General features: G+C 39.0%; 1 protein-coding gene across 1 annotated transcript in view; it reads left to right on the forward strand.

Moving 5' to 3' along the window:
- LOC129234309 (uncharacterized) overlaps nucleotides 1-25,853 on the forward strand; it is a 162,059-nt gene that overhangs the window by 118,159 nt on the left and 18,047 nt on the right. The window contains exons 3-9 of the mRNA XM_054868304.1: nucleotides 6,140-6,601; nucleotides 9,282-9,640; nucleotides 12,150-15,053; nucleotides 15,766-15,965; nucleotides 16,876-17,192; nucleotides 19,581-19,731; nucleotides 20,106-20,286. Of these exons, the coding sequence (XP_054724279.1) occupies nucleotides 6,140-6,601; nucleotides 9,282-9,640; nucleotides 12,150-15,053; nucleotides 15,766-15,965; nucleotides 16,876-17,192; nucleotides 19,581-19,731; nucleotides 20,106-20,286 (4,574 nt within the window). The remainder of the gene's footprint in view (nucleotides 1-6,139; nucleotides 6,602-9,281; nucleotides 9,641-12,149; nucleotides 15,054-15,765; nucleotides 15,966-16,875; nucleotides 17,193-19,580; nucleotides 19,732-20,105; nucleotides 20,287-25,853) is intronic.

A 25,853-nucleotide genomic window follows, 5' to 3' on the forward strand; every position in this document is an offset into this window, starting at 1 on the left:
TTTTTTTTATCAGATCGTTTTCAGGGTACAAAAAGCCCACTGGAGAAAGATGCAGAGCAACCACACATTCATTGATTTAAGGGCAATGTTAAAAAAGAAAATAAAATCGTGTGCAATAAATTTTATTAAATAGATGCTGTTTTATTAAACAATACTTATTTTTTGGAAAGCAGTGTTTGCTTTTGACTTATTGCTGTAAACGCTTCATTTTCGATTGCTTTTTTTTACGTCGAAGAAGGACCATCTCTTGTGATAGTTCAGTAGCATTTGGTGAGCATTAACTCAGCCCAATGACCCTGGTATCTGCTTCCTATTGCAAAGATATCTTGGTGAAACCTTTCCTCATGCTCCTCACTGCTCATAGCTTTAGTTTTAAACAAAATATCCTGGAAGAAGTGAATGAAGTTGAGTTTTAGAGACACGTCATTATTAATGGTTACAGATTTTTAGCAAGGATTGGTTGACCAGCTGTTTTAAGTTCTCGTCTTCTCTGCTGCTTAGAATGTAATATACTCTTAAACGCTTTCTGGGGTTTTTTTTTTTTTTCTCCCCTCCCGTTTTTTTTTTTTTTTTTTTTTTCAAAACACTGATTTTTATAATTGCGCGTATTTAAAGGGCCATTAAAAATTCTCTCCTTAACCGAAGCTTCAATGTATCTTGAAAATTTCCCTCTAAGGTATTGGAAAATTGTCTTTTTTCACACCTTAACGAAGTTCTTAATTATTCCCAGCAAAATGAGTATGGGTGGAAGCAGAAATGGGTGGATGTACCTAGAACCCCAAATTTGGGCTGATTTTGGGGCATTTCTCTTCCCAGAATTTAAATTTCTTATAGTCCATTTCGGTTTTCATGTAGCGAGATTTTCTATCCCAACCAAGAATCGAAGTTTAGAAGACAATCAGTCCATGTGTGTGTGGGGGGGGGGGGGGGGGTCCATCTGCGAGCAAAAAAAAAAAAAAATTAGTGAGAATACAATATCCTAGTTGACCCTGTATCTTGTAAACTACAGCTTCTCTCAACTTTTTATGGTGATTTTCGTGTTTTGCGAGGCAAAATACTTCGTAAAGAGCTATTTTTGAGCCCAATGCATTTTTTGTGTTGACTAGTGTTTTTTGTGTTGACTAGTGTTACACTCATGTTTGTGAAAATTGCAACAATATGAAGGACTGATTGGAAAGGGATAAAATTTATTGCAAATATTACTCATAGTGCTACAAATAAACGATCAAAATTACAGATCAATGAAATGAAAATAACTGACGTAAATTAATATCGAATGTAGCTACCCAGCGCAGCTATGCGATCCTGTACACGTTTTGGCATCGAATCATAGAGGTTCTGAATATCACGATTGGGAATAGTATCCCACATGGCTTCAATCTGAAGCCAAAGTTCATCCGTACCAACTGCTGGGCGAGGCTCCGAGCAAATCAATCCAAGACATGCTTGACGAGCGTATTATCCGGAAAACGGGCAGACCAAGGAAGTAGCGTAACCTGTCGTGCACCGAAGAACACTAGTGCGTTACGTGCGACATGTGAACGTGCATTATCCTGCTGAAACACCGCACCAGGAATGCTCTGAAGAAAGGTTAGTGTCTCCGGCGTCACAGCGTCCCTGAACTAGCGCTCGCTTTTGAGGTTACCCGTAATTCAGACTAGATGGGACTGTCCTTTATATTTAATAACACTCCAGACTATGACGTCGAATTACCCACTCTGGGAAGTGACGTTCCCATGTGTAACGTCTGACGCATACACGTCCGTCGTTATAGTACAGATTAAATCTGGACTCGTCCGAGAAGACGACCTGTTGCTAGTTCGCACGCCATTGTGTGTGTTGGTGGGCTCATTGAAGCCGGAAGTGACAATGGTTGAGAGTAAAGGGAATCCTGTATAGGGGAATCGTTGCATGCAGGCCCTGTCGCAGCATACGTCGACGAACCGTGGATGCAGCAAGTGTAACACTTGTAGCCATACTCCACAGTGTGCTAGCGTACGAAAGGACGCTATACGATCCATCACAGCTAGGTGGATGAGGTGTTGATAATCTCGTGGCGTCGTTCGGTTGCGTAGGCTGGCGCGAGGCCTTCGGCTTATTTCATCGTCCTCTGTCCATCTTTTACAAATACACATTACAGTTGAGGCATTACGCCACGTGCAGGCACTGATTTCTCTATACGTAAATACACTCTCAAGCTTGCAGATCATGCTGCCTCACTCGAACTCCGTTACTCGTTCGTATGATGCTTTGCGTTTTGGACGAGGCATATTGAGTACTTGAGAAACATCTACCATCGTCAGATAATCATACAATGATCCCAAAAAACCTTTAGAACCCTTTATGTACAGAGTCTACGCCGCAGTTCAGAAGGCGTGACTCGGTCCACGCATGCGCGACGACTCTGTGATTCTAATCATTTGCATATCTTGTCCTGTTATAAATTACCTGTGAATTTCAGTTCATTAGCATAATTCCTTCTAGGTGCTGCAATTTTTACAAATATGAGTGTGTTTAGCTGCGAATCTGTAGCAGTTTGGGAAATTGCCTGTATCGAAGAAACTAAAATACCGGGGAAAAGATTCCATGGCAGTTAGGTGGAGAAGTATTGACTAGGAAGTCAATACTGCTGTATTGTATACCATAGTTGTTTCGGGAACTTTAAGAACCTGGTTTTCGATTCACAACAATGGAAAAACAACGGATCCACTTCGCGTACCACGTATAGCTCACTGACCTTGGGTACCCAATGTCTTGAAAGTGACCTAAGATAACTAAAATTTGCCTCAGTTTGGAAAAGATTTCATGAGGGAACGATTCTTTTCTCTAATGTTACCAAAAAAAAAAACACCGCTTATAATTGCATTTTTTGACGTCAATTTTGAGAATCTATCCCCAGACGAGAGTCTCGAACCCATCTCCTAACACCACCTAAGATAGAGTAAATTGCCTTTAAGACTTCAATTTCAAAAAATGCCAGGAGGGAGATAACTGATTCCATAACTTCGTCTTTCCTCTGACGTCGCCAAACACAGCCTGAAAATGTGTCTTTAGGACTTAAAACTTTAGAAATCTCATTTAACAACCTTTAAAGCAATTAATTGCACGTACAGTCAAACCACCGATCAGGGACTGATTTACGGTGGGGCATTCGGGGCCCGGGCCCGGGGCACCGCAGGAAAGTGACATCAAATTTCTGTCATCATTTTTTTTTCTTTTTGAGCAAAAAGACAGGGTGCAAAAAGACAGAAAAAAACTCCAAAACAGTTTTTTAATGACAATGTGAAGAAGTCATATTAGACTCTAAGCAAAGTTTCAAGGTTTCTTGTTTTTATGTAATATGTGATAATGTGATTACAAAACTAAAATTTAGGATGTCAGCCTATGATGGCATATTAAAGAAATTTTCTTGCGTGTTTAAATGCGACAAGAAAAATATTCGAGAAAGTGCAAAAGATCTTTAAAAATCTTAACCCCTGTGATTTGGAGGAATCTTTTCCTGGTGAATTTATTCATATTAGTTCAATCATCGGAAAAGAAAGTTTAATGACCGAAAAGTTAAAAAAGATCCATAAACTTGGTAAATGGATACTTTTGCCAATGTAGATACAGTCCTGAAATTGTGTTAGACTTTGCCAATCTCCAATTGTAGTGGAGAACGATCATTTTCACTATTGAAGAGAACTAAGTGCCCTTTGCGTACTCTCATTTCTCATAGTAAATTATCTTCATTAGCTCTATTATCAATAGAAGGAAGTTTGATCGCAAAACTTGGTTATAAGGACATTATAGAAGAATTTACTACAGGAAAACAAAAGAAAGCAGAAAGCACATTATGATTTACCTTAACCATCATAGTTTCTCCATCTGCGACTGTAAAAAATTTTCTTACATGAAAATCAGGAATTTATTTTAGAGTTTTCTTTCTATCAAAATAATATCCAAAAATTACCTTCATATTTTTTTTTGGGGGGGGGGGGGGGGAGGGGCACCATATTTGTCAGTGCCCCGGTGCACCCAAGTGTGTAAATCGGTCCCTGCCACCGATTAGATGGAAAGGCAAATAACTGGGTTATAGGGGAAATGGACGCATCTATTAGTTTTCAGGAATGTCAAGATTCTGCAGATGTATGTTAGCCTCTAAATTAAGCAGAATCACTTTCAAATGAGCGGAACACGAGCATAAAATCCCCCCCCCCCCCATTCAGATAGACTGTTTGTTTGCCAATTCCATCTAATAGGTGGTCAGACTGAATTCAGGTGGTCAGAAGAATTTCTCTGGACTGCACTTTTCTTATGTTTAACAAATTCACTTTTTCTGCTTATTTTTTAAATTAAACTTAATGTAGAGACTTGAAGGAAAATGGGTAAGGACGAAATTTTCAAGTCTTCGCCCTGACTGGGAAAATTCGGAGATTCGGCACTGTGATTGCCTTTCTCTCAGCAAAATCCTATACATCCGTGCCTGCTTGGAAAACAGAGAATTAAAGATGGGGATGGTCGGGGGAAGAAAACCCAGAAATATTGGGGCGAAAAAAAAATTCTTTTTCGTTTTTTCCCCAAAGAAGTTTATTTTCACTCGGAGAAGCTGAAAATTTTGAAATGTCTAACATAAAATAATGTGCTCAGAAATGTATAATATTTCATTCTTATGCTTTTTTTTTCTGTTATAATATTATTTTTTTGTTCAGTATCTCACAGGAAAACACTAACTTTGACTATGTAGGAAGCTGAAAAGATTTTAATTTCTCTGTACATATAGACCGTGGCATACCTATAGGGCCCAGTGCCACAGGAGAACTTCAGGGATACCCCCCCCCCTTTTGCATAAGTACTACAGAGAGAGAGAATGGATTCAGCTTTTGGTTTAGGAGGCAGAAAGGAGTCATTACCTAAATCTAAGTATTAGCCATATGAACCTAATCGTTAAATATTCAATCAGAAGTAGGGGTCTTTTCACATGTTAACATTTGCTTGCAACCGATTTCTCCCCCCCCCCTACATGAGAGTAACCTCCTTGTGAGTGACTGTGTAGCTCATGTTGGTTCTTTTTTTTGGTAGGTTGCCACTCGGTGAAGGGCGGCCTGTCACGCAGGAGGTTGTGTCCCGCATGAAAAGATCGCCCGCAGAAGCGACGCCGGTTCGTGCCTTACCCGCGGAGGAGGGAATCAGAGGACGGGGGAATGAGGAGGGCTGTTTCGAACACCTCCCCCCACAGAGGGCCAGGAACAACCCGCTGCCCAGGCCCAGAAAGGAACAGCACCAACAGGTAACAGATTTTACTTTTTTTTCCTTTCAAAATCATGCTGTGCAGGGCTGTATCACATGTCAGGGCTACTTCGCTTCTGCAGGTGGGGCAAACCTAACCTGGCAGCATTGGAAATGCTACGCAGTTGCTAACCGCAGCACGTTCCCAACTTGGACGCTGCCTGGTTAGGTTTGCCACAACCATAGATGCTTTGATTTTGGCCGTCAGAAGCTGTTGTTGGATCGTAAAACCCAAGACACCGAGCTACATCCGAATTTCGGAACTAAATAAATTATTTTTAATTAAATGAAGACAAATTATATCATCCGAGCTCAAACTATGTCCTTATTATGACCTACCCCATCGTAAAACAACAACGTGCCCAGCAAAATGCTGTGTTGTCCACCTTATGCCATGGCGACAACCATTCTCTCATGATCGAAAGAGATGCCCACTGCTGTATTCCTATCTCGAACCAAGGGACGTTTCCATAAAAACATATTTTTTTTTTCTGCGACAACTGTAACCTTTCTCTTGCCGAGGAAGTTCCACGAACAAGTAGAAAATAACGCGTGTGATAAAAATCAAAAGCCCAACTTGCCGGCTATGGCGTTGCGTTATTGCTGCTGCTTCTTGTTTCACTACGTACCCAACACGATTAGTATATTGCCAAAATTCAACGTGCGAGAGTACACATTTGGAACAAATTGAATAATTCTACTGTTAGAACCAAAATCACCCAGAGGCATATACTCTGCAGTATAATCGCTAAGTTTTGAGGAAATATAGTTTGCCGGCTGGAGGGAGGATTGGAGCTTGGAGCTCAGTTTTTCCACAGTATGCCTTCGACTTCTACTTCCCTGGGTACTAACAAACATATTTTCCTTTCAGCTGTTGCCAGACTACAGCGTGAATCAAGAGTTGACCAACAGTACTTTCGACGGCAGCAACACGTCCTGGAGCAGCAGCGACTGGAACGCTCCTCGGGCTCCGAAGAGCGAACCTAACACTTTCTACAAGTACCAGGGCTCGTACCAGGCCGGCGACTGGTCCAGCGACCCGTCCTATGGCGTGATGCATCAGTCCTCCTCTCCAAGTGCCTCGTCGTCCTCCTACTACGACGCTAACAATGACTACTACGGATACGGATACGGACAGGGCTATGGACAGCAAGCGCCGTACGGGATGCAGCAGCAGCAACAGAACCCCTATCCTCCCGTTGTACGGCCACCATGTGACGCTCCTTATAACGGGAGCCGGATTCCGTCCGGCTGTCCGCCCGGTAAGCAGATGTTTCCGGACTACCGCAGACAGAATCGGTTCGGTCTGGACGCCCAGGGAAGAATACAGCATGTGAGTAACTGTGGTTTCCTGAGACTTGAACCCTTCAGCTAATGTTTTTTATTTTCTTTCGCTGTTCGATGACAAGTTATTGTTCAGTTCAAATAAGATATGCCCTAGCCTCGAGATATCTTCCTTTCTTTTGAGGAATATTAGGTGGGAGAGGAATTGTTTTTCAATGCGGTGCGGAGTCATGTCGGGTTGCCTTTATCAAAACAGTTCAGCACTTTGAAAAAATTCTCCTCTCACTGATTCATCGGGGGGGGGGGGGGGGGATCTATCTCAGTAGTAATGCATTAATCATTTTGTCAATAAAAGAAAAATGAAGAGAGTAACTATACTGTAAACGAAATATGTAAAAAAAATTACTAATCATAAGATAAAAAGTTTTGAAAAAATGAGAATCTTGCTTCAGAAATTGAATTTCAGCCCAAAATAAAGCAATGGTTTTTTATCTATGTAAAGTTCAATTGAAAGATAGAAAACTACTACCATTTTTTCGCTTAGACTATTTTAAATTTTCAAAATTGTTGCATGTTTTTAAATAACGAATCAGAATTTGGAAAGTTTTTAGGCATTGTCTTCATTTTCAGTGACTCCAGAACGTTGGGACTGCTTCTCAGAGAACTCGAATCAAAATTAATTGTTTTGTTTCTTCGTTTCTCACTAGTTTTAGTGGGCACTCCTTTTCGATTCCTAGTCTTGGAACTGCTTTGTTAGAAAGCTTAGACTTTTCTTTTTTCACTTTAAAACATACAACATATCTTGTTACAAAATATACTTGATTTTTACTTCGATTGCTATTGGATATTTGGGGTAAAATTTTCGTTGTAATATTTACTTCTTGTTTTTGTACTACTTAAGTTATAGATTTTCACTACTTAACTAACTGTAAAAATAACATTTTTTCATTGCATATTTTTATAAAAATATAAAGGATATTTATCCGGTAAATTCATCATTTGAAGTGACTTTCAGTAGTACTCCGTCGGTGACGTATTTTTATTAGTTCTGTATTATAAACTGAGAGAAAAGCTTTTGGCTGAAAATATTTAAAAGTAAAACCTAGCGCTTTACTCCTGTTTACGTTAAGTTGGTAGGGGCAACGAGTTACTTCGCCCCAACCTAACTCAAAGATAACTCGTTCCCTAATTCGAAGAATTGATGTGTTGGAAGCCACATCACTCTCTTTTAACTAAAATTTTGATTATAATAGTTGTACCTTTTAGATTTTTAGTTTGACAGTTCATGATTACACTGATAACATTTTAATGGTTTTTAAATGCACGGAGGATCCACAAAGCACAGAAATCGAGTGATTTCCTAACTGCACAACCAAATAGTTGTGAGTTTAATTTAATTTCACGCCCTCGAAAGTGTCAAGTATGTCTTACACAGATACAGAACTCAGACTATCCGAATCAGTTGGGACCGAACCCCATTTGGATAATCAAAAATTCAGATAGTCGGATTTTTCCAAAAAATGGGTCTGTTTTAATCAGTTATTATGAGTTTGCTGAAAAGCTTTCAATAAATAAAAAAAGTAACTTTTCATGTAAAGCGTATTAACAGGAGCTGTACATTAGTACAGTATGTACTATGTACGTTCCGTGCTGTAAATGAAAGTCATTGCTTGCTGAACATCTCGGTCAAAGTAATGTACCGTTTCCACTTCTGACACCAATTTAAGCTGTACCGATCCCACTTCTTGTGTAAAGACGACAAGAGAATGCATGGTCTTTTAGAGACGTTTAATGACATCAATATTTACAGCTATATTACAAATTACAGATTATTTAATGTTACAAAGATATTTTGAACTGCGTGAGCCACTCCGCGACTCACCAGCATCTTTGCTCTACGAGTGTCTCCCCCTTTGACTTATTTACTTTCTCTTATATACGGGGATTCGTTTGGCGGGGAATGCACCCCTGTTTACAACAGTCAGACGATGTTGACAAGGTGGTTGAAAAATTTTCCCTATAGTGTCACAGACATCATATCACATCAAACGGAGAAAGTTTATGTGCACAACAAATGTCCAGCTTCGGATAGAATTCAGCTATTCTGAAGATCTAATTTCGAACATTTCTCAGAAAAGGGGAGCAAAAACCGTATTTACGTGTGGTCTTATACTTATCCAGCTCCCATACTGGTGACAGATATAAAACACCCGCGTAACATGTTTTTCTCATGTAGAGTGTGGTCTGGGAAAGAATTTCTAGACCGACCCCACACATTGAATCAAAATAGCAAGCAACTGGAGAAGTCGCATCGGTATAGTAAGCTCTTGACTAGCTTGTTGGAGGGAAGGATAATTGTGTGCGTCGACTGGATCCTTATTTTGCGAATCGCAGCAAGTACAATTGCCTTAATATTTTGCACTCAAATTCTGAAACGATTCTTTTAATCAGCTATTCGGATAATTGGAGTTCTACTATATTTATCCGGAAAGCAAGAGTTTTATAATTTGGATAAAATCATGGGAAGTACAGTTGAATCTCTGTTTAACGACGGCTTTTCACGGTCCCAGATGATCCACTATAGTGTTAAAAGCATTCTATTCAAGGACGCTTTCTAATTAAGGACGATTTCTTGTGGTCCCTTGAAAGTCGTTAAACAGAGAACCAACTGTACTTCACATTTGAAGTAATTTGCTTGTTTGTTTTATACATCCATCTCTCTTGTGCAGATCAAGCGTGAGCCTGAGGACGCCATGGAACAAGATGGCGAGAACTTCACGTCTCTCTTCACCAAAAGCCTGACGTCTCTGTACTCACAAGATGCGGAAAATGCTTTTCCGGACGAAAGCAAAAGTTACGACCCGGACGTCATGATACTGGACCCTGCGCGGCCCCAGGCTGCCATGGACGACGGAGGGTACCATAGGATGAATGCGTCGTACGGCATGGGGACGGCTGGCTATCCTAATCATCAGGGACCTCGGCAGAACTTCGGAGGCTACTATGAGAATAGGAACCAAATCCCGGAACCAGCTCCTAGTGTTGTGCAAGACCTCAATGCGGAATCAGAGCGGGTCAATTCCTTCAGGTAGGACACGGTTTTTACTCGGCGACTCATCTATTATTTGGGACGAAATCATTGTTTTTTGCACGTGGATAAATTCTGATTTTGCAAAAATTAAGTTTTCTACCAGGGGCTGTCTACAAATGATGTCATACTTTGAAAGGGGGTTTGTGAAATGACGACAGCTTGTGACAAGGGGGATTGGGAGGGGCAAAGAAGAAGTATGGCATCACGCATTTTTTATAAGAATCTGTTAATGAGAATTAGCGTGATGTGTGACAAAGGAGGAGGGAGGGGAGGAGATTAAGGTGAAGTCCGAGCCAAGGACGGATCCAGAAATTTTTCAAGGGAGGGGCGATTTATTTTTATTGTTTACTTTTTACTATGCGTACTGATTTAAAAATATTGATCACAAAGGCTTTGGAGCGACTTGAATTCCGAAACAGTTCCGAGATAGGGTCCCAAACACAAACCTTTATTCTCCTAACATCAATGAAACTCGTCTGAATTTGCGTTTTTTGAACTTCCTTTTCAAAAAATTACCGGTGGAAAGTCCCTCAAGGGAGGGGCCGATCGCCCCTCCCTTATCTTTACTATCCCTTGTGATTACTTTTTACTACCCCTTGAGGTGCGATCGCCTCTTCCTTGTATCCATCCCTGAATCTGACTCTTCGAGACAAAAGGTGGAAGGGGGTTACAAATGTTGAAAAAAAAAATGTGACACCGTATCAATTATGGACAGCACTTTACCTGTAATCGTTTAGTGCATTACTAGGGAGACCTAATTACACTTAATATTGCCTTATACCGGACTTCAGTTCACAGGTCTCTAGAAATTGATTCAGCTTCGATAAGAAAGAAATTTCCAATGGAAAAAAATGTTCTTTATCCCCCCCCCCCCTTGGATAGCATTTTATTGTCCTGAGTCCTATTTGTAAAGATGTATTGACATCTATCTTTGCGAATCAATAAGATTGAGAAGCAATCTTCGGGGGTTGGTGAGCGTTAGCGAGCAGAGGCAGAACCCCCTAGTAATAAATAAAAAGAAATTAATTTGAATTCTGAAATTTTGAACTCTAATTATGTGTTTCGCAATCACGAGTTGCGACAGGACCCTACTCATAGGAGTTATTGTTTCTAGAAATGGCTCCCCAAGCCTGCCCCTCCTCCTGGGCGGTTATGTGTGTTTAGCTGCGTGTGTGTGCGTAGACCTGTGTGTACGTTCGTAGGCGTGTGTGTATGTGTGTAAAGGCGTGTGCGAGCGTGCTTGTGTGTAAGAGATGAACTCAACCGACCAGGAGAAGCATGTTCCGGGGGACAGTGCTCAGGACTGGAGGAGCCGCGCCTGCAGAGGACGGTGGGCGGTGGTGCTGCAGATGCCCCTGGTCCAAGCTGAAAAGGGAACGGACATCAAAAACGGTCAAGTGAGAACAATAAGCAGTCGGGATTGCTCAAAAAGCCAGCGAATATCGAAATCGAAAACATATGCGAAACTGATTGTGAGGAGTTAGTTATCTTACGATTGATGATTTGGTTTTTATGAAGTGACTAGCTACTGCATGGTTTAGTAGTATAATTAAAGGCGAAGCACTGAATCCTGTTCAGGTCTATTTGATGACACTCATGAATGGTAACGTTACTTCTGTTTGAGATGCATTGCTTACAAAGTTATTAGGAAGAGTGTCTATTATTTTTGTTCTGCTTCTGGGCGCGGTTACAAGTCACCATTATTGGATGTCCATGACGTCAGATAAAAAAGAAACAAATTAATTTTCCGGAGCTTCCTCCTCACACCTCGGTCGATTTTTTAGGGAGTATTTTATTATTCGTCCCCAAGTTTATGAATTTTCCAATTTTTATTTTATTTTATTTTTAAATTTAAAGTGTCTGTGCTTTAAATCCACAAAATTTCAATTTAAGAAAGGAAATAATTTCATAAAAACGTACTTTTGTTTTTGAAAAATACTTCATTGATATCAGTTAAGTATTTCTCATCATGTCAGTTTTCCTTGGAAATAGAAAAAAAAAGTAAAAAAGGTACTTTTATTTTTTTTTATTTATTTTTTAGTTTAAGAGTGTTTGGATGAAATTGCTTTATCATATGCATTTCACTTCAAAGTCTTCAAAAAAAAAAAAAAAAATTGTTTTTAATAATATCGATGTTCCAGAGATAGGTGCCAGTCAATCGTTAGAGGAGGAGGGCGATGGGCGCGCTGAAAGGTTGGGAACCTTTCGTTTCGTGCATATTTTTATTACTTTTTACTATCCCTTGTGATAATTTTGAATAACATAATTAAAACAAATACAACAACTTTGATAAAAATATTTGTTATGGACACAAAAGTTGATAATTTAGGAAAGTGGTCTCCATGGAGAATTGGTTCAACTCACTTATATATAGAACAACAGTAACTGAAATTGCTTCTGGAGCATGGTCACACCTTAAACCAGAGAAATCTCAAAATCTTCTGAAAACATTTCTTTCTTCTTTTTGCAGTATTTTTCTGGTAATTTCTGGTATCTCTCGTTGCAGGTACGACAGGCCTTCGTTCGATGACATGCACCTGTATGCCTCTTCCCCGAACGATACCAAAAGTCAGGCGAAGAAGCGGAAACTGTCCACGCCGAACAGTGCCCCCGAAGGCGGCTCCGAAAGCCGGAGGAAAGCCCCCCGCCTCGTTTCCTTCAAAAGCGACTCGAAGTGGACGCCCAACTCGTACTCCTTCTCCGACGTCACTATCAAGCAAGAGCCCCTGGACGAATACGAGGACGGCGAGTCGCAGAATCGCTGCCTGGTGGACAACGCCGCCAACAGCAACGGCAACGCCGTGAAAGCTTCCGTGCAGCCGACCGACCAGCCGAAACCCGTGGTGCGCAAGCGCAGTCCCGGTACGACTTGCTTCGACAGGTTCGAGAAGAAGTCCACCCCTGCAAGCAAGAAGGTGTCGCCGTTGTCCGTGTACGCCAAAGTCCAGGACAGCCTCGTCCTGAGTGTCAAGTGCAGGCGCTACAAGAAGCGGACGAAGCCCATCGCGGCCAAAGAGGATTCGACGTATCCCGGAAGGGAAGAAATCGAGAACTGGAAGAGGACTGGTGCCTACAGTCAGAGTCCAGACCAAGCAGTTCGGCTGCTCATGAACGAGCTTATCGACAGGGTGTCCCACATGGGCGACCGTAGTGTGCCCGAGGGCCCCGAATTACCCCCGGTCGACCTAAACAAGGATAGAGAGCTTCTTTATCAGTTCTGCAAGCGTTATTCTATTGACTATTCGGACTTTGAGAATGCTGCCGAGCTGAAACCCCGCATGGTCGTTACAGAACCGACAAAAAACTTCGAACGGGCTTCCGCCTTCCGCAAACGAACGAATATTTCTCCTATGCGTTCCAAAACACCCACACGAGCTGAGGTTAAGGCTCAGAAGAATGAGAAAGTGACGAGGAAAGTCGTGGTCGAGGCTGCTAAATCCAGAGCCGAGGTGGCTAAAACTACCGGCAAGCGGACTCTGAGAAAGTTGCCACGCCGCTCGCAACGCGGTAGGAAACTGCGCGGGCGCAGTCGCAAAGCACCTGTCGTCACGAGACGGTATTCCACGAGGAGTGCCAAGGAAGACGGTCACAGCGATGTTGACATTGTCATAGGTTCGTCTTCTGAGGATGAGAAAGAGGCCGGCAAGGAAGCGGAAGTCCCGAAAAAATCTCAAAGACTCAAAAACAAACACCCGGTTGTTGAAACGCCGGCCAAAGCGAACAGCATCGAGAGAAACAATTCCAGAATTTGCGTGAAGAAGGAAGACGTGAATGTCAGGTCTAGAAGCAAAAGAGCAGAGACTGAAAAGCAGGAGGAGGTTGCAAAGCTCTCTCCCTTAAAGAAGAAGTGGTCACGACTTCACGAAACCGAATGTGCATTGGCAGAAACGGTTACCTGTAAAAAAAACCCACCGGTGAACACACTCAGTAAAGACATTGTGAAAACAGAATCAAATAATTCAATCAAAACTTCAGATCGAAATTCTAACAAAAATTCTCCTAAAACTTCATCTAGAAAATCTGCCGATAAGATCATCTGTGATTCTGTTCTGTGTAGCCCAACGTTCAACCTTTTTTCTCGGCAAACCCGGAGAAAATCCTTCGACGTTGTAGAAATAGATTGCGAGGAGAAGGAAGCTAAGCCAGCCGATGATAATTGTTATGTTAAACTGGTGAAGCACAGTGAGACAAAGCCATGTGATAAACCTTTCATCAAAAAAGAACCCGTGTCACCCGATCGAAAAAGAGGCGCGTCTAGGGACAATAGCTTGAGCAAGACTCGATTAAAATCTTGTGACGTGCTTGCTGAATCGAAAAAACTCTGCAGTCCTAAGCAGAGCTCTTCAAAAGAGGCCAATTCTGAGAGGCAAATCAAAAACTATTCGAGTGAAAAATCTAGTGATAAACATAACAAAGATGCAAAGGAAAGAAATGCTTCTTTAGACAGTGAGAGCTGTAAAGGAAAAAAGAAATTCCAAGCCGATTTATGTATCAAAGAAGAAAACATGGTGAAAGAGATGCCACGTGATCGATCCTTTAGTGAACCCGAGAAGCGACAGGCTGTGATATCAAAGTTGGAGGTGAGGTCACGTCGGAAAGATGTTCCTAAAGCATCGGGAAAGAAACTTTCAAATGCTGGAAAACCAGCTGGTTCTGATAAGGATTCGGAAAATTCGTCGCCCAAGAAAAAGGACTTGAACCAAGTCATCGACAAAACAGATTCAGTTGTTCAAATCAAATTAACTAAGTTGCCATTAAATTTTTCTTGCGAAAGCAGTTCATTAAGTGAATCTTCACCGGAGGACAGTCTCAAAGTTATAATCAAAAACCGTCAAGCAAGAAGCAAGTCAAAAACTCATTCGCGAAAAAAGGAGCCAAGAAATGAGAATGAGCCTGATGCCTTCGAACCGGTAGCAAGTGTTTTGAAATCAAAAAATGAAGTGTTAGAATGCCAAAATAATTGTGATAAAGCGGATGGTAACGTTCATAATGAGAAAGAAGATTCCCACTCGAATAAGACCGGTGCATCCGAACTTAAAAAATCTTCTGAGGCGATAATTCATCCGTCTGAAACGTTAGAAGTACCTCACCGACGCAAACGCAACAGGCCTAAGTGTACAGACAGTGATACAACGAACCCTTCGCCCAAAACTGGGATTCCCCACCTTGAACCAAAAATCGCGCCTCCCGAAACCAAAGATACTGACGCTGCTACTCCCACCTTTGATCTGAGGAATACCATTTTAAAAATCAAGAGCAAAATCCAGGCTCAGTTTTCTGATGAGCAAACAGCCGATAACAGAGACAAAATGAATGACAAGAGTCCAAGTACCTCAGAACCACCGAAGCTGGACTGCATGAAAGAGAGCCACCCAGAAACAATCAAGACAAATAGCAAAGAAAATAAAAGGTACAATAGTTTGTAGACTCCGAAAATTCTGTTTTATTTCAGTTTTCTTTCTTTTTTTTTTTACATTTCCAAAAAATCGGCGTCAAATTCAGAAAATTAAAGCAATTGACTAGCGACTTAAATAATTTTTCGTAATTAATTACTCATTTACTAATTTTTTTTTTTTTTTTTTGGTACTTTGCCAGAATAAGCATTTGCTTCGACAAAACTTGCATGAGTGTTTTGAGATTACAGTCTGACCACGTACGATATGCAATTGGCAAACATCCAGTTATGACGAGTCTATCTGAATGAGGGGGGAAAGGAAATTTGATGCGCGTGTTTCACTCATTTGACTCTGCTTAATTTCTACTCTAACATATATCTGCAAAAGCTGGAAGACTAATAGATGCTTCCATTTCCGCCTAATTGCCTTTCCATCTCATCCATGGTCAGACTGTAGTCCTTTTGCGCATTAACAAAGGTTTCAATTACTTTGTGCGTTAAAAACTATTTTATTGTCTACTTTAAATCTGCTTATTTTACATTTTTTTTTTCAATTTTTTTTAACTACTTATTCAGTTTTTTGAAATTAAATTATGATAGAGTGTTTGGTGGGGTAATGTATGTAATTTTTCACAGAATGAGCGCTTAATGAAGCTTTTTTTTCAATTGCACTCACTTATTTATTACACTAACACGCAGTCGACTCTTTTCCTTCTTCGCCCAGCAGCGATCCTGGACCAGAGGAGACGTCGCCCGATAGTATCTCGATCGTCTGCGAGAGCATGCCCTCCATCTTCCCTGTGCCCACTGCGGAAGCGGGCAGCAGACCTCAGCCGATCACCATCCATCGGCGTTCGGACTCTGACGATTCGGACTGCGGAGGCCTAGTCATCGACCTTGACAGAAGACAGTCTGTGGAAGACCAAGGTGAGAATACAGAACGATGAATCTTCCTCTGATTGTATCTACAAATATTAATTAATTAGAAAATCGCCCATCAAAGTATGACGGGTGAAAATTGCTTCTACATTGGACGAAGCCATTGCCTGTTAGGTAATATTTTGATACTTGAAATTTTAACCCTAACTCGATTGGATTAACCCTAAAATCCAGTAGATAGCGTTCATTGTTAACCAAAAAAAAAAAAAAAAAAAAAAAAAAAAAAAAAAAAAAAAAAAAAAAAAAAAAAAAAAAAAAACACGCTTTCGTAGCAAAATGAACTAAAAAGTGAGAAATAATCTTTGGATGATAGTAGTTGACCAATCGCATAATTTTAATGTAACACAAAAAAACGTGGGGTGCTGTCTATTTACATTTTTGCATGGACAACAAATGGAAGAAATTCAAGACAACTGATAAGAAGCCATGATAAAAATGTTAAAACCTTTCTTCTCCAGCAATTAATGAATAAGTTATTAAAAATGTGAAATTTTAATAACTCTAATCTGTACTTCCGTTTCTATGGACAAAATATCCTGCTAAACCGTAAGAAAATATTTGAGCCCTGACTTAAAATTTTGCATATGGGCACCCTCTTGCTGAGACACGCAGTACAAAATTCACAAAAAAAAAAAAAAAAAAAAAAAAAGCAGCAGGAGTGAAAACTTCCGTAAGCTACCGTAGGAACAAAGCTCTGCATAGATGTAAGGACTTATGACTTATAACATTTCTTCTGGTTGCAGCACTGCTGCGGCGCCGTTTGTGAAATATTTAAATAGCTGCTGGGATAGATCGCCAGCTACATTACTGCTTACTTAATATACTAATTACTTCGTTGTTTAAAAAGTTGGTCCACATGACAGGTTGAGCTAATTAAGAGAGTCTTTTTCCATTGCAGTCCCCTCTCCGGCATTCGAAATAGACGATCCAAAACCATCGAAGGACACCGAACCTACAGTGCAACGTGAACCGACGCCTTCCACGTCGGGCTATTCGTCCAGCAGTCGCGACAAGACCAAGTGGGGATTGGACGACTCCGATGACGACGACGACTGCTTGTTACCGGAGGGTGGAAGGAGACGTCAGCTGAACATCACGTTTTCGTCGCTGGAAACGGCCGCCAAAGAGCACGCCAAGAAGATAAAGGATCGAGAAGAGTCCATCTTGAGATCTCTTTTGCTGGATAACGCCGAGGCAACGCCCGGAACGTCGCAGGTACACAGTCCCCGAGTCTTATCTAACTACTATACGGGAAGATTTCGATAATTGGGAATCTGGCGATCTTTCTTCATTGGCGTCAATTTTTGTCTCCAGCACCTGCACGAGAGGTATTTTTCATTGCAAATCCAAACAAAGAGAAAAGAAACATCTATTTACATAGGGTTACTTTAAATCAGCAGGGTTACCAAAATAAAATTACTTACGCCAAAAATAAGACGACCGCACCAGATTCCCAATTATCGAAATATCCCCTACTATACTATGTTTCATAAGCAGGGATAGCGAGACTAAACGTAAAGGGTTTCCGTTTTATCGCTAACGTTTGCCACCAATAATGGGTTTCTCGCTGAGTGGGTGATTTCATACATATTGAATAAAGGATAGTTGGCTGAGTCTTTTAGGGTTTTTTTTATCATTTGATTGCTGTTCACCCAGAGCTCATACGCATGTCATATTTTCCTTAAAATATAACTACAAATACTAAAGTGACGACCAGCAACAGGCTCTGGGCCCAGCTAGACGGTCCTAGTCAATTTACAATCCCCAGTGAAGATCAATGGCCCTCTTAAAACTATCTACTCCCTTACTCATTACCACCTCTTCCGGTAAGCTGTTTCAAGGTTCCACTACCCTGCTAAAATAATAATTTTTCCTAATATCAATTTTAGCCTGAGATTTAAATAGCTTAAAACAATGACCCCTTGTCCTATTTTCAGTGCTAAACTTCAGCCCCATATCATCTTTCATTTTAATAAATTTAAACAACTGAATCATGTCCCCTCGGTCTCTTTGCTCAAGACTGTACTATTTTAGCCTTCTAAGCCTGGAATCATAATCTAAGTGGGAAAGTCCATTTATTAGCCTTGTAGCCCGCCTTTGAACCCTTTCCAATACATTAATGTCTTTCTTAAGATAAGGAGACCAAAACTGAACAGCATACTCCAAAAGGGGTCTTACCAAACTTCTATATAAGGGCAGAAGAACTTCTTTAGATTTGTTTGAAATAGATCTATTGATAAACCAAAGCTTCTTATTGGCTTTGTTACTAGCAATGCTGCACTGTTATGAACCACTCTTTCTTCTTTCAGAGAATACTAATATCTTGTGACGATTTTTAGTTTGATTTCGGAAAGAAATCATGCACGTCTAAGAAACTTAATGGTTACAGTACCTCAAAAATGATGAAAAGATCAAAAAAAAATTTATCGCTTATTTCAAAACTGAAAGCTAGTCTGAACACAGGGGAAAAGTTTTATTGCTTTAGTTCAAATATTTAAAAAGTTATGCGTGGTTTTAGGCCATGCTCGCTATCTGTTCTTATGCAAAAGAAAAACTTGAAACTGCTTTTTCTAGATGATGGTATTTTTGTGTTTTCATGTCATTAGAATCCCTAAGGATTTTTTTCTATTAAAGATACAGCTTTAAAGTAATACTTTTTGCAATTGGGATAACATATTTGACAAAACTGTGCATTGGATAAGCATTTTATAAATTACTCAAATGTTTAGAGCATGTTAAACCTTCAAAAAACAATTTAAAAAAAAACTTTGATTTTTTACATAATTAATCAATGAAAATTTTCTAATAAACTCATAAGCAAATGAATGCACAGATTTTAAAAGATGATTATAGTGATCGTTTGGCAAAAAAAAAACTTTATTAGTGCAAAAATAAAAAGTTTTAGAGATTTCAAAAAATTGGAATTTTCTTCAATTGTTTGACATTTTTAAAAAAAGAGAGTTGGCAATATTTTTAAATTTTGAACAAAAATTATTGATTAAGAAATAAGTATGCATGTTATGGTTTCAAAGAAATATAAAATTTACTTAAATTTAAAAAAAATGTTTGAAAGGTACTGTGATCCCTTAACGCCTCCGAAAAGTCACTCGGGAAGAGGGGCGCACTGTTTCCAGTCTTCCCTGGCTCATACAGACAATGAATGGTACCGCGAAGTAAAGTTAATGTATTTAATTTTCTATCACAGTCGATACTCGTTATAAAAGGTTGACCTGTCAAGAAATTTTTATGATACGTGGTTCCGCTTCAGAACAACTTGTGTAGAATAATTTGAAATTTGTATTCCACATTAACATCCTGCTTGTTTAAGGCAGAAAGATCTTCGCAATTCAAATAAACTATAGAAGGTGCTGCAGGCTTTACGTCTTTCATCGGCCTCTGACTAAAGGCTGATGAAAGACGTAAAGCGAAGTCCCAGCCGCTCACGTGGTCCAACGCACCTGCCCAATGAGAGATCTACCTCGCTTGGGCAAAATTGAAATGTTTTACCTTTCTTGCTGATTTCTAAAATCACCGTAATACGACGTATTCAAGCTCTGGAACTGAAAATGGCTTACTTGTTAAATTTTAAAAAATTTTCTGCAGGATCAACCTCAGTCGGCCGCATACAACATTTCGCCCGAGTCCAAAGCCAAGATCCAGAGCGATATCATGCGGATCCTTATGCACCAGGCCAATCAAGACGTTTCTGCTTCCACGGCGGCGGGGGGTTTCGACCTGAAGAAGATGAACTCAAGTAAGTCCGATATCATCATTCCCAGTGTATGTGTATGTTTCATTTATTATAAATATAAAAATAAAAGATGGCGATAAATCGAAGCCATGTAGTTCCAAAATTTAAGCATTGTAACCCAGTTTTATGAATTTAAACTACAGCGACTAACTTCATTCCTGGTGTTCTTCTTCTTTTTTTTTTTTTTTTTTTTTTTTTTTTTTTTTTTGTATACTTGATTAATTAGTTGATGACATCGCCGAACAGAAACTATTATACTTTTTGATTTTGAGAGCTATATAGTTGTTTTGACGTCCGCCTGGTTAGGGGCTTGGTATCGGGAAGTTTTGAGCTTTGAAAGACTTAACTCTTTTTTTTTTCTTTTTTCATCCTTGTAGACTCGCTACCCACCGACATGAATGCCAACATCGATATCGAATCTGAGGACGGCCAGGAGGACGCGGACAACCTCGTGGAAGCCAAAGAAAAGATAACGAAGCTTAAGAACGAAATAGTCTACTTGCAGTGCATGGCCGATCAGAAAGATCAGGAACGGACAGCTATTGTCTTCTTTAAGAGGTATGACGTCAGAGGTTGGCGGGGGTTATGGCCCCTATATATACGAGCCGGCGCATCAGCTTAAGATTAGCCATTTTGCATCGGAGCGCGTGTTTGAGTGGTTGTCTTTTCTGGCGAGTTATCACGTTTGGTGATTGTTCACGGCGAGCGATTATAAGCTGCACACTCGTTAATGAAAAAATCTTCATGATACAATCGAAAGAGCATAGAAGAACTTGTGTTCGGAGGCATAAATTATTTGTCTCGTTATCAAAACATGAAATTTTAAAGTTTTCCGCCAAAAAGTGGCCAAATTAAGCGAGTTTCCATGAGAAATGAAAGGCATCTTTCGCACGCTTTGCAGATGTCAGACGTTGAAGTCCCCACGTGGTACCTTCAATTTCTCGCAAGCCTTTGCATTTCACTTCATTTGCATCTAATTTTGTAACGACTTCAAAATTTCTGTGCGCGCCCCTGAATAAAAGACATCGTTTTAAGATTCTTAAGGAAGTCATTTCTCATTATTTATCGAATGAAATTATTAAAGATTATTATATTTTCTGTCGTTTTCAAGCTTAACATTTGTGTGAGTGACGTTGCCACAAATTTTTTATGGAACGTTTATGTTTAACGTAAAATTTCTTTTCAATGTCTTTTTTTTGCAAACAAGAATTTAATTTGAAATGGTCATGAAGATAAAACTTGGGATTATTTACTGATCGCTTAGTTTTATCTCTGGCTATTTCTGCAGACTATAAAACTTTCTATCTCGATGACAGAGGAGAAGAGAGAAAACAATTTATGGACCAGAAAACATCTCAGCATACTCTTCTACTGCTTATTATATAAACAAAAATTATTATCGCACTATTCGCGTTGTTATTCCGTGGTAAGATCACTTCAATGGATGACGCACACTTGAATCTAATACTAAGCTTACAAGGAGAGGTTACGGTCTCGGAAATTCAGATCGGGATGAGATTTGGCAGATTAGTAGTATCCCTTAAGGGTACTCTCAGGGTAAAGTAATAAAGCGCACTAGCCATAAAATTCCGAGAAAACAGCCTTTAAAGATTTACGCGCAACTTATTAACTAGTAGAGATAGTCCGTAAACAAGCGCCCGGCGGTCATGTGGGCAGCGCGCTGGGCTTCCATGCTGTCGATCTGGGTTCAAATCCACTGCGAGTGTTTTTTTTTTTTTTTTTTTTGTTCATTTATAAAGTAACTGTTACAGCTTTGTACAATTTGAATTGAAGATAATGCGAAATTTTTAAACACGTAAAGCACTTGAATAGAGAAAATGGAGATAAATTAAATCGATACAAGTTAAAATTTGAATTACAACGGCTACAAAATTAGTGTGGAGCTTAATTTATAGATGATTTTTAACAATATAGTTGTTATTTATATACATACACCAGAATGATATTTATCATAAAAACATGGAAAACAAAAACTGTTTTGATATCTCGCACAATTTATAAAGGAAGATTGCTTACAGGATCAACTTTTTTGTGAAAGAGTCGTTGGAAAACATACTTCATTTACATTCAGGAAAATTTCTCTTTTGTCAGAATGTTTAGAAGTATACCAGGTATATCGAATCATTTTATCAAAAATTGGCGATGACAGTTGATGGACAATTGATTGTATTTTTATGCAGTCTTCACGGGCATTTATTTCTCTATTATTTTCAACGAGAAACGCGCAATTATGTATATTTTTTATTAAATTCTTTACCTGTCTATAAAAATAGACGTCGCAAGGTTGAACAAGTGGAGTACATTTTGGTGGAATCCCTTTAACTGAAAAGTTGGAGATTTTTCATCATCCTGGAAAATTTGGTCGTATAGTTCAGGTTTTGTTTGTCCTCCCGAAGAGTCGATAATCAATAGAAATTCTTCCTTTCCCACATAAAACTTCAAGCAAACGGTTTAAAAATTCGATATATAGTCTTGTCGTTACCTTTCCTGAGTTCGAAGATGTTATTATGACATTTTTATATTTTTGTTAGTATTTATCAATTGTTTTTTGAATTCGGGGGCCAAAAATACCAGTTGCTTTTTTGTAAAAAAACAAATACAAAGGGCAGAACTTTTCCAGACAGGGTAAAAGAATATTGAGCTGTATATGAATGCATTACTCTATTCATGTCGTGCCTTTTGACGAAAATAGTTTTACTTCCCTTTCGAGCCAAAGTCCTGTTGTACGCCGACTGATACTGACATCCTGGAAAAAGGAAATGGGAATTAAAATATTTTGTCAAAATCAGGCGCGGATCCAGAGAGAGGGTTGTGGGGGGGGGGGGGGGGTCATGACCCATCTTTTAAATGACCAAATATAGAATAAAATTGCATTTTTGGGACATATTTTGAAAAAAAATTTCCCATTTCGCACAAAAATTACCCTTTTACCCCTCCCTTTCCGAAAATGACCTCCTCCTAAACCAGAAGCTGGATCCGCCCTTGGTCTGAAGATTGTAAAATAAGTTTTTAATAACTTACCAGTTTGGTCAGCATTGATAACATAATCGTTTTTGAAATTCGGTATCAACTTTAACGTCTGGATTACAAAAGTGTCTGCAGAAGCCAAAGTTTCTTCGATCGTCGCAGTTTCTCTTTTTGAAACAAATTTTGTGACTTTTCGCTGACGAATGGCATGCTTCCTTTTGAAATTTTTTTACCCAACTGTCAGATGTTTTAAATTCAAAATCTGTAAACTGTCGTGCTGCTGCTAAAGCCCACTGTTGCAAGTTCCGAGTAGTAACTTGTTGATAATTCTCTCGAGCTTCTAGAAAACGATCATATGTCCAAGAATTGATTACATCGTATTGATCTAATAGATTTCCTCCATTTTTTATTTCTTTCTCCCATTGCGATAAATATTCATTTTTTTTAACCTTTTTTTTTGTAAGGTTTGTAGATTCCATGAGGGGTGAGCCGTTGCTATGTTCACAACTTTAATTTTGTAATCCAAAGGAAGATGCTCTACCTCTCTTCTTTTTTTCTCTTTTGGTTCGTATTCAGCTGATGAGCTTTGAAATTCGACTTGCTCAAAAGGTTCCTCCTCACAGTTTTCATTTTCATGAGCAAGTTCGTCATCAGTTACAAATATTTTTTCAACCAGCATATCCATAGTACGTTCATAAATTTCTTCGCCCATTAACACTGCTTCGTGAGAAATTGAACTTGATGATTCTGCTGCAATCAAATGGTTTTCAGTAAGCAAGCTCTCGTAATAAACGACCGCATCTTTTAATCTCTGCTTCAACAATTCCTTGTGCAATGAATTTTGATCCATTTTGCCAACAGATTTTATTTGTTTCAGGATTACTTCAATAACCGACCATTTCGATTCACAATATTTTAAAAACTGAAATCCTTTTTCACGGTATAGAATGTTCCAGTCTAATATACAGTACAGACGATAAATAAATTTAATGATGAAAACAAATATGAACATTGCAAACAATAATAGATGGAAAATAAAGAGTTGAATATTCAATGAAAAATACAGCAGACGATAAATTTACAAATAACAGAATCAAGGAGCAAAACCATTGCTCGATAAGTACGGTTAGATTTTTTTAAAATTTGACTACCTGCTTATATGCAATAAAACAACATTCTTACTCATCCACAAAGAAACTGATTATGTTTTTATTGCAAAAATCATTTACTTCGTCAAAGTTTATAATATCTAAAAATGTGTAATCACTTGCTTGTGAGAATAGTAAATAGAGTTTTGCAAACTGCAAAAAGCGGTAATAGTCACTTTATAAATGAACAAAAATGAAAAAACTCGCAGTGGATTTGAACCCGGATTGACCGCATGGAACCCCAGCGCGCTGCCCACATGACCACCGGGCGCTTGTTTACGATCAATCTCTACTAGTTAATAAGTTGCGCGTAAATCTTTAAAGGCTGTTTTCTCGGAATTTTATGGCTAGTGCGCTTTATTACTTTACCCTGAGAGTACCCTTAAGGGATACTACTAATATGCCAAATCTCATCCCGATCTGAATTTCCGAGACCGTAACCTCTCCTTGTTAGTAGGCTAAATGAGCTCTATACTGGATCGTGGGCTGCAAGGTTCGTTTTGTGATAAATATTCCGGGTTAGCTCTCTAATTCAATGCTCGTGGCATTTCATATGATTTTCCGGAGATATCGTCTTATGTCAGAACAAAGAGGTGTTTCCTCAAATTAATTTACTATACTGCCCTGGTATGGTAAAGCGCAGTATCTGTAGAAATGGGTTTTTGAGTTATTCGAAAAAACACGTTTTGAATTTTATACTACGTTCCATACAACTTTTCCAGAAAGGAGAAGCATTAAAATTTGACGGTTTTTTCGTGCTTTACTTTCGACGGACACCTAATAAACAGGCTTGTGCAATAAAGCTAAAGTACACTAGATGAAATAAAAAAATTTTGAAAAAAAAAAAATAGAACCGACTTCAAAATTGCTCTAAAAAGTGAAAAATAATTTTATTCTTTGAACACCAAGTTGGCGCAAAAACGATCGATAAAATCATTCACAGCCATATCTCAACTACAAGTATAAATTTAACCAGGTCCAGTTTCTTCACTACCACATGCATTACGCATTGATGACAGCATATTTGAGTAACGATATAGATGTTTCGTTCCTAACTTTGGATGATTTTTTGATAAAAATATGAACGAAGCATGGTTACAATGGATTTTACTTTTTGTTTTTGCGCCAACTTCAAAAATTATGTTTAAAAGTATTATCGGTGGTGTTTAAAGAATAAAATTATTTTTCACTTTTTAGAGCAATTTTGAAGTCGGTTCTATTTTTTTTTTTTTTTTCAAAATTTTTTTATTTCATTCTTTTTAGTGTAAATGTAGATATTTCAGTAAAAGTAAGAAGTTACCTAGTAAGAAGTTCGGCTCTATATCACTGTATTGCTTTAGAAAAGCTTTTATTCAAAATTATCATTACAATTACTATTAATGTTACTGTTATATGGCACCAAACTTTTATAACAATGAGTTTCATATTGTCGCGAAGATGAAGATAGCGAAGACAATGTGAAAGCCAAATGAAGCGAATACTCGTTAGTCTCAACTCGAGATCTTAATTCAGAACCACGAATGAACGTTACATCTCCTCATATACAACTTGAGAAAGTGCTGGAACTTTCCAGCCTTGGAAAGGTACAGAAATTTAATAGAACATTCGAGAAAATACGGGAAACAGTAGAAACGAAATTTTAGTAAAATTCACTTTGTCCTAGTCGGGATTTGAACCCGGGTCGCTCGTGTGGGAGGCGAGAATTCTACCACTGAGCCACCGTTATCCACGGATGAAAAGTGCGAACTTCGCTACAATATCATTTAATAGGGAAATTGCATAAAATTTACTGTTTTTTGCCCATAACTTTTTTTTTCTAAAGAACAAATATGGTCAAACAAAGTAATGGGACCTAAGTTGAGCCATCCCCTATCCATTAAAAAAAGAATCATCAAAATCGGTTCACTAGGTGAGACGCTATGAGTGGACAAACAAAAAAAAAAACATACATACGGTATGAACTGATAACCGCCTCCTTTTTGAAGTCGG

This window comes from Uloborus diversus, chromosome 1, assembly GCF_026930045.1.
Source record: "Uloborus diversus isolate 005 chromosome 1, Udiv.v.3.1, whole genome shotgun sequence".
Lineage (NCBI taxonomy): Eukaryota > Metazoa > Arthropoda > Arachnida > Araneae > Uloboridae > Uloborus > Uloborus diversus.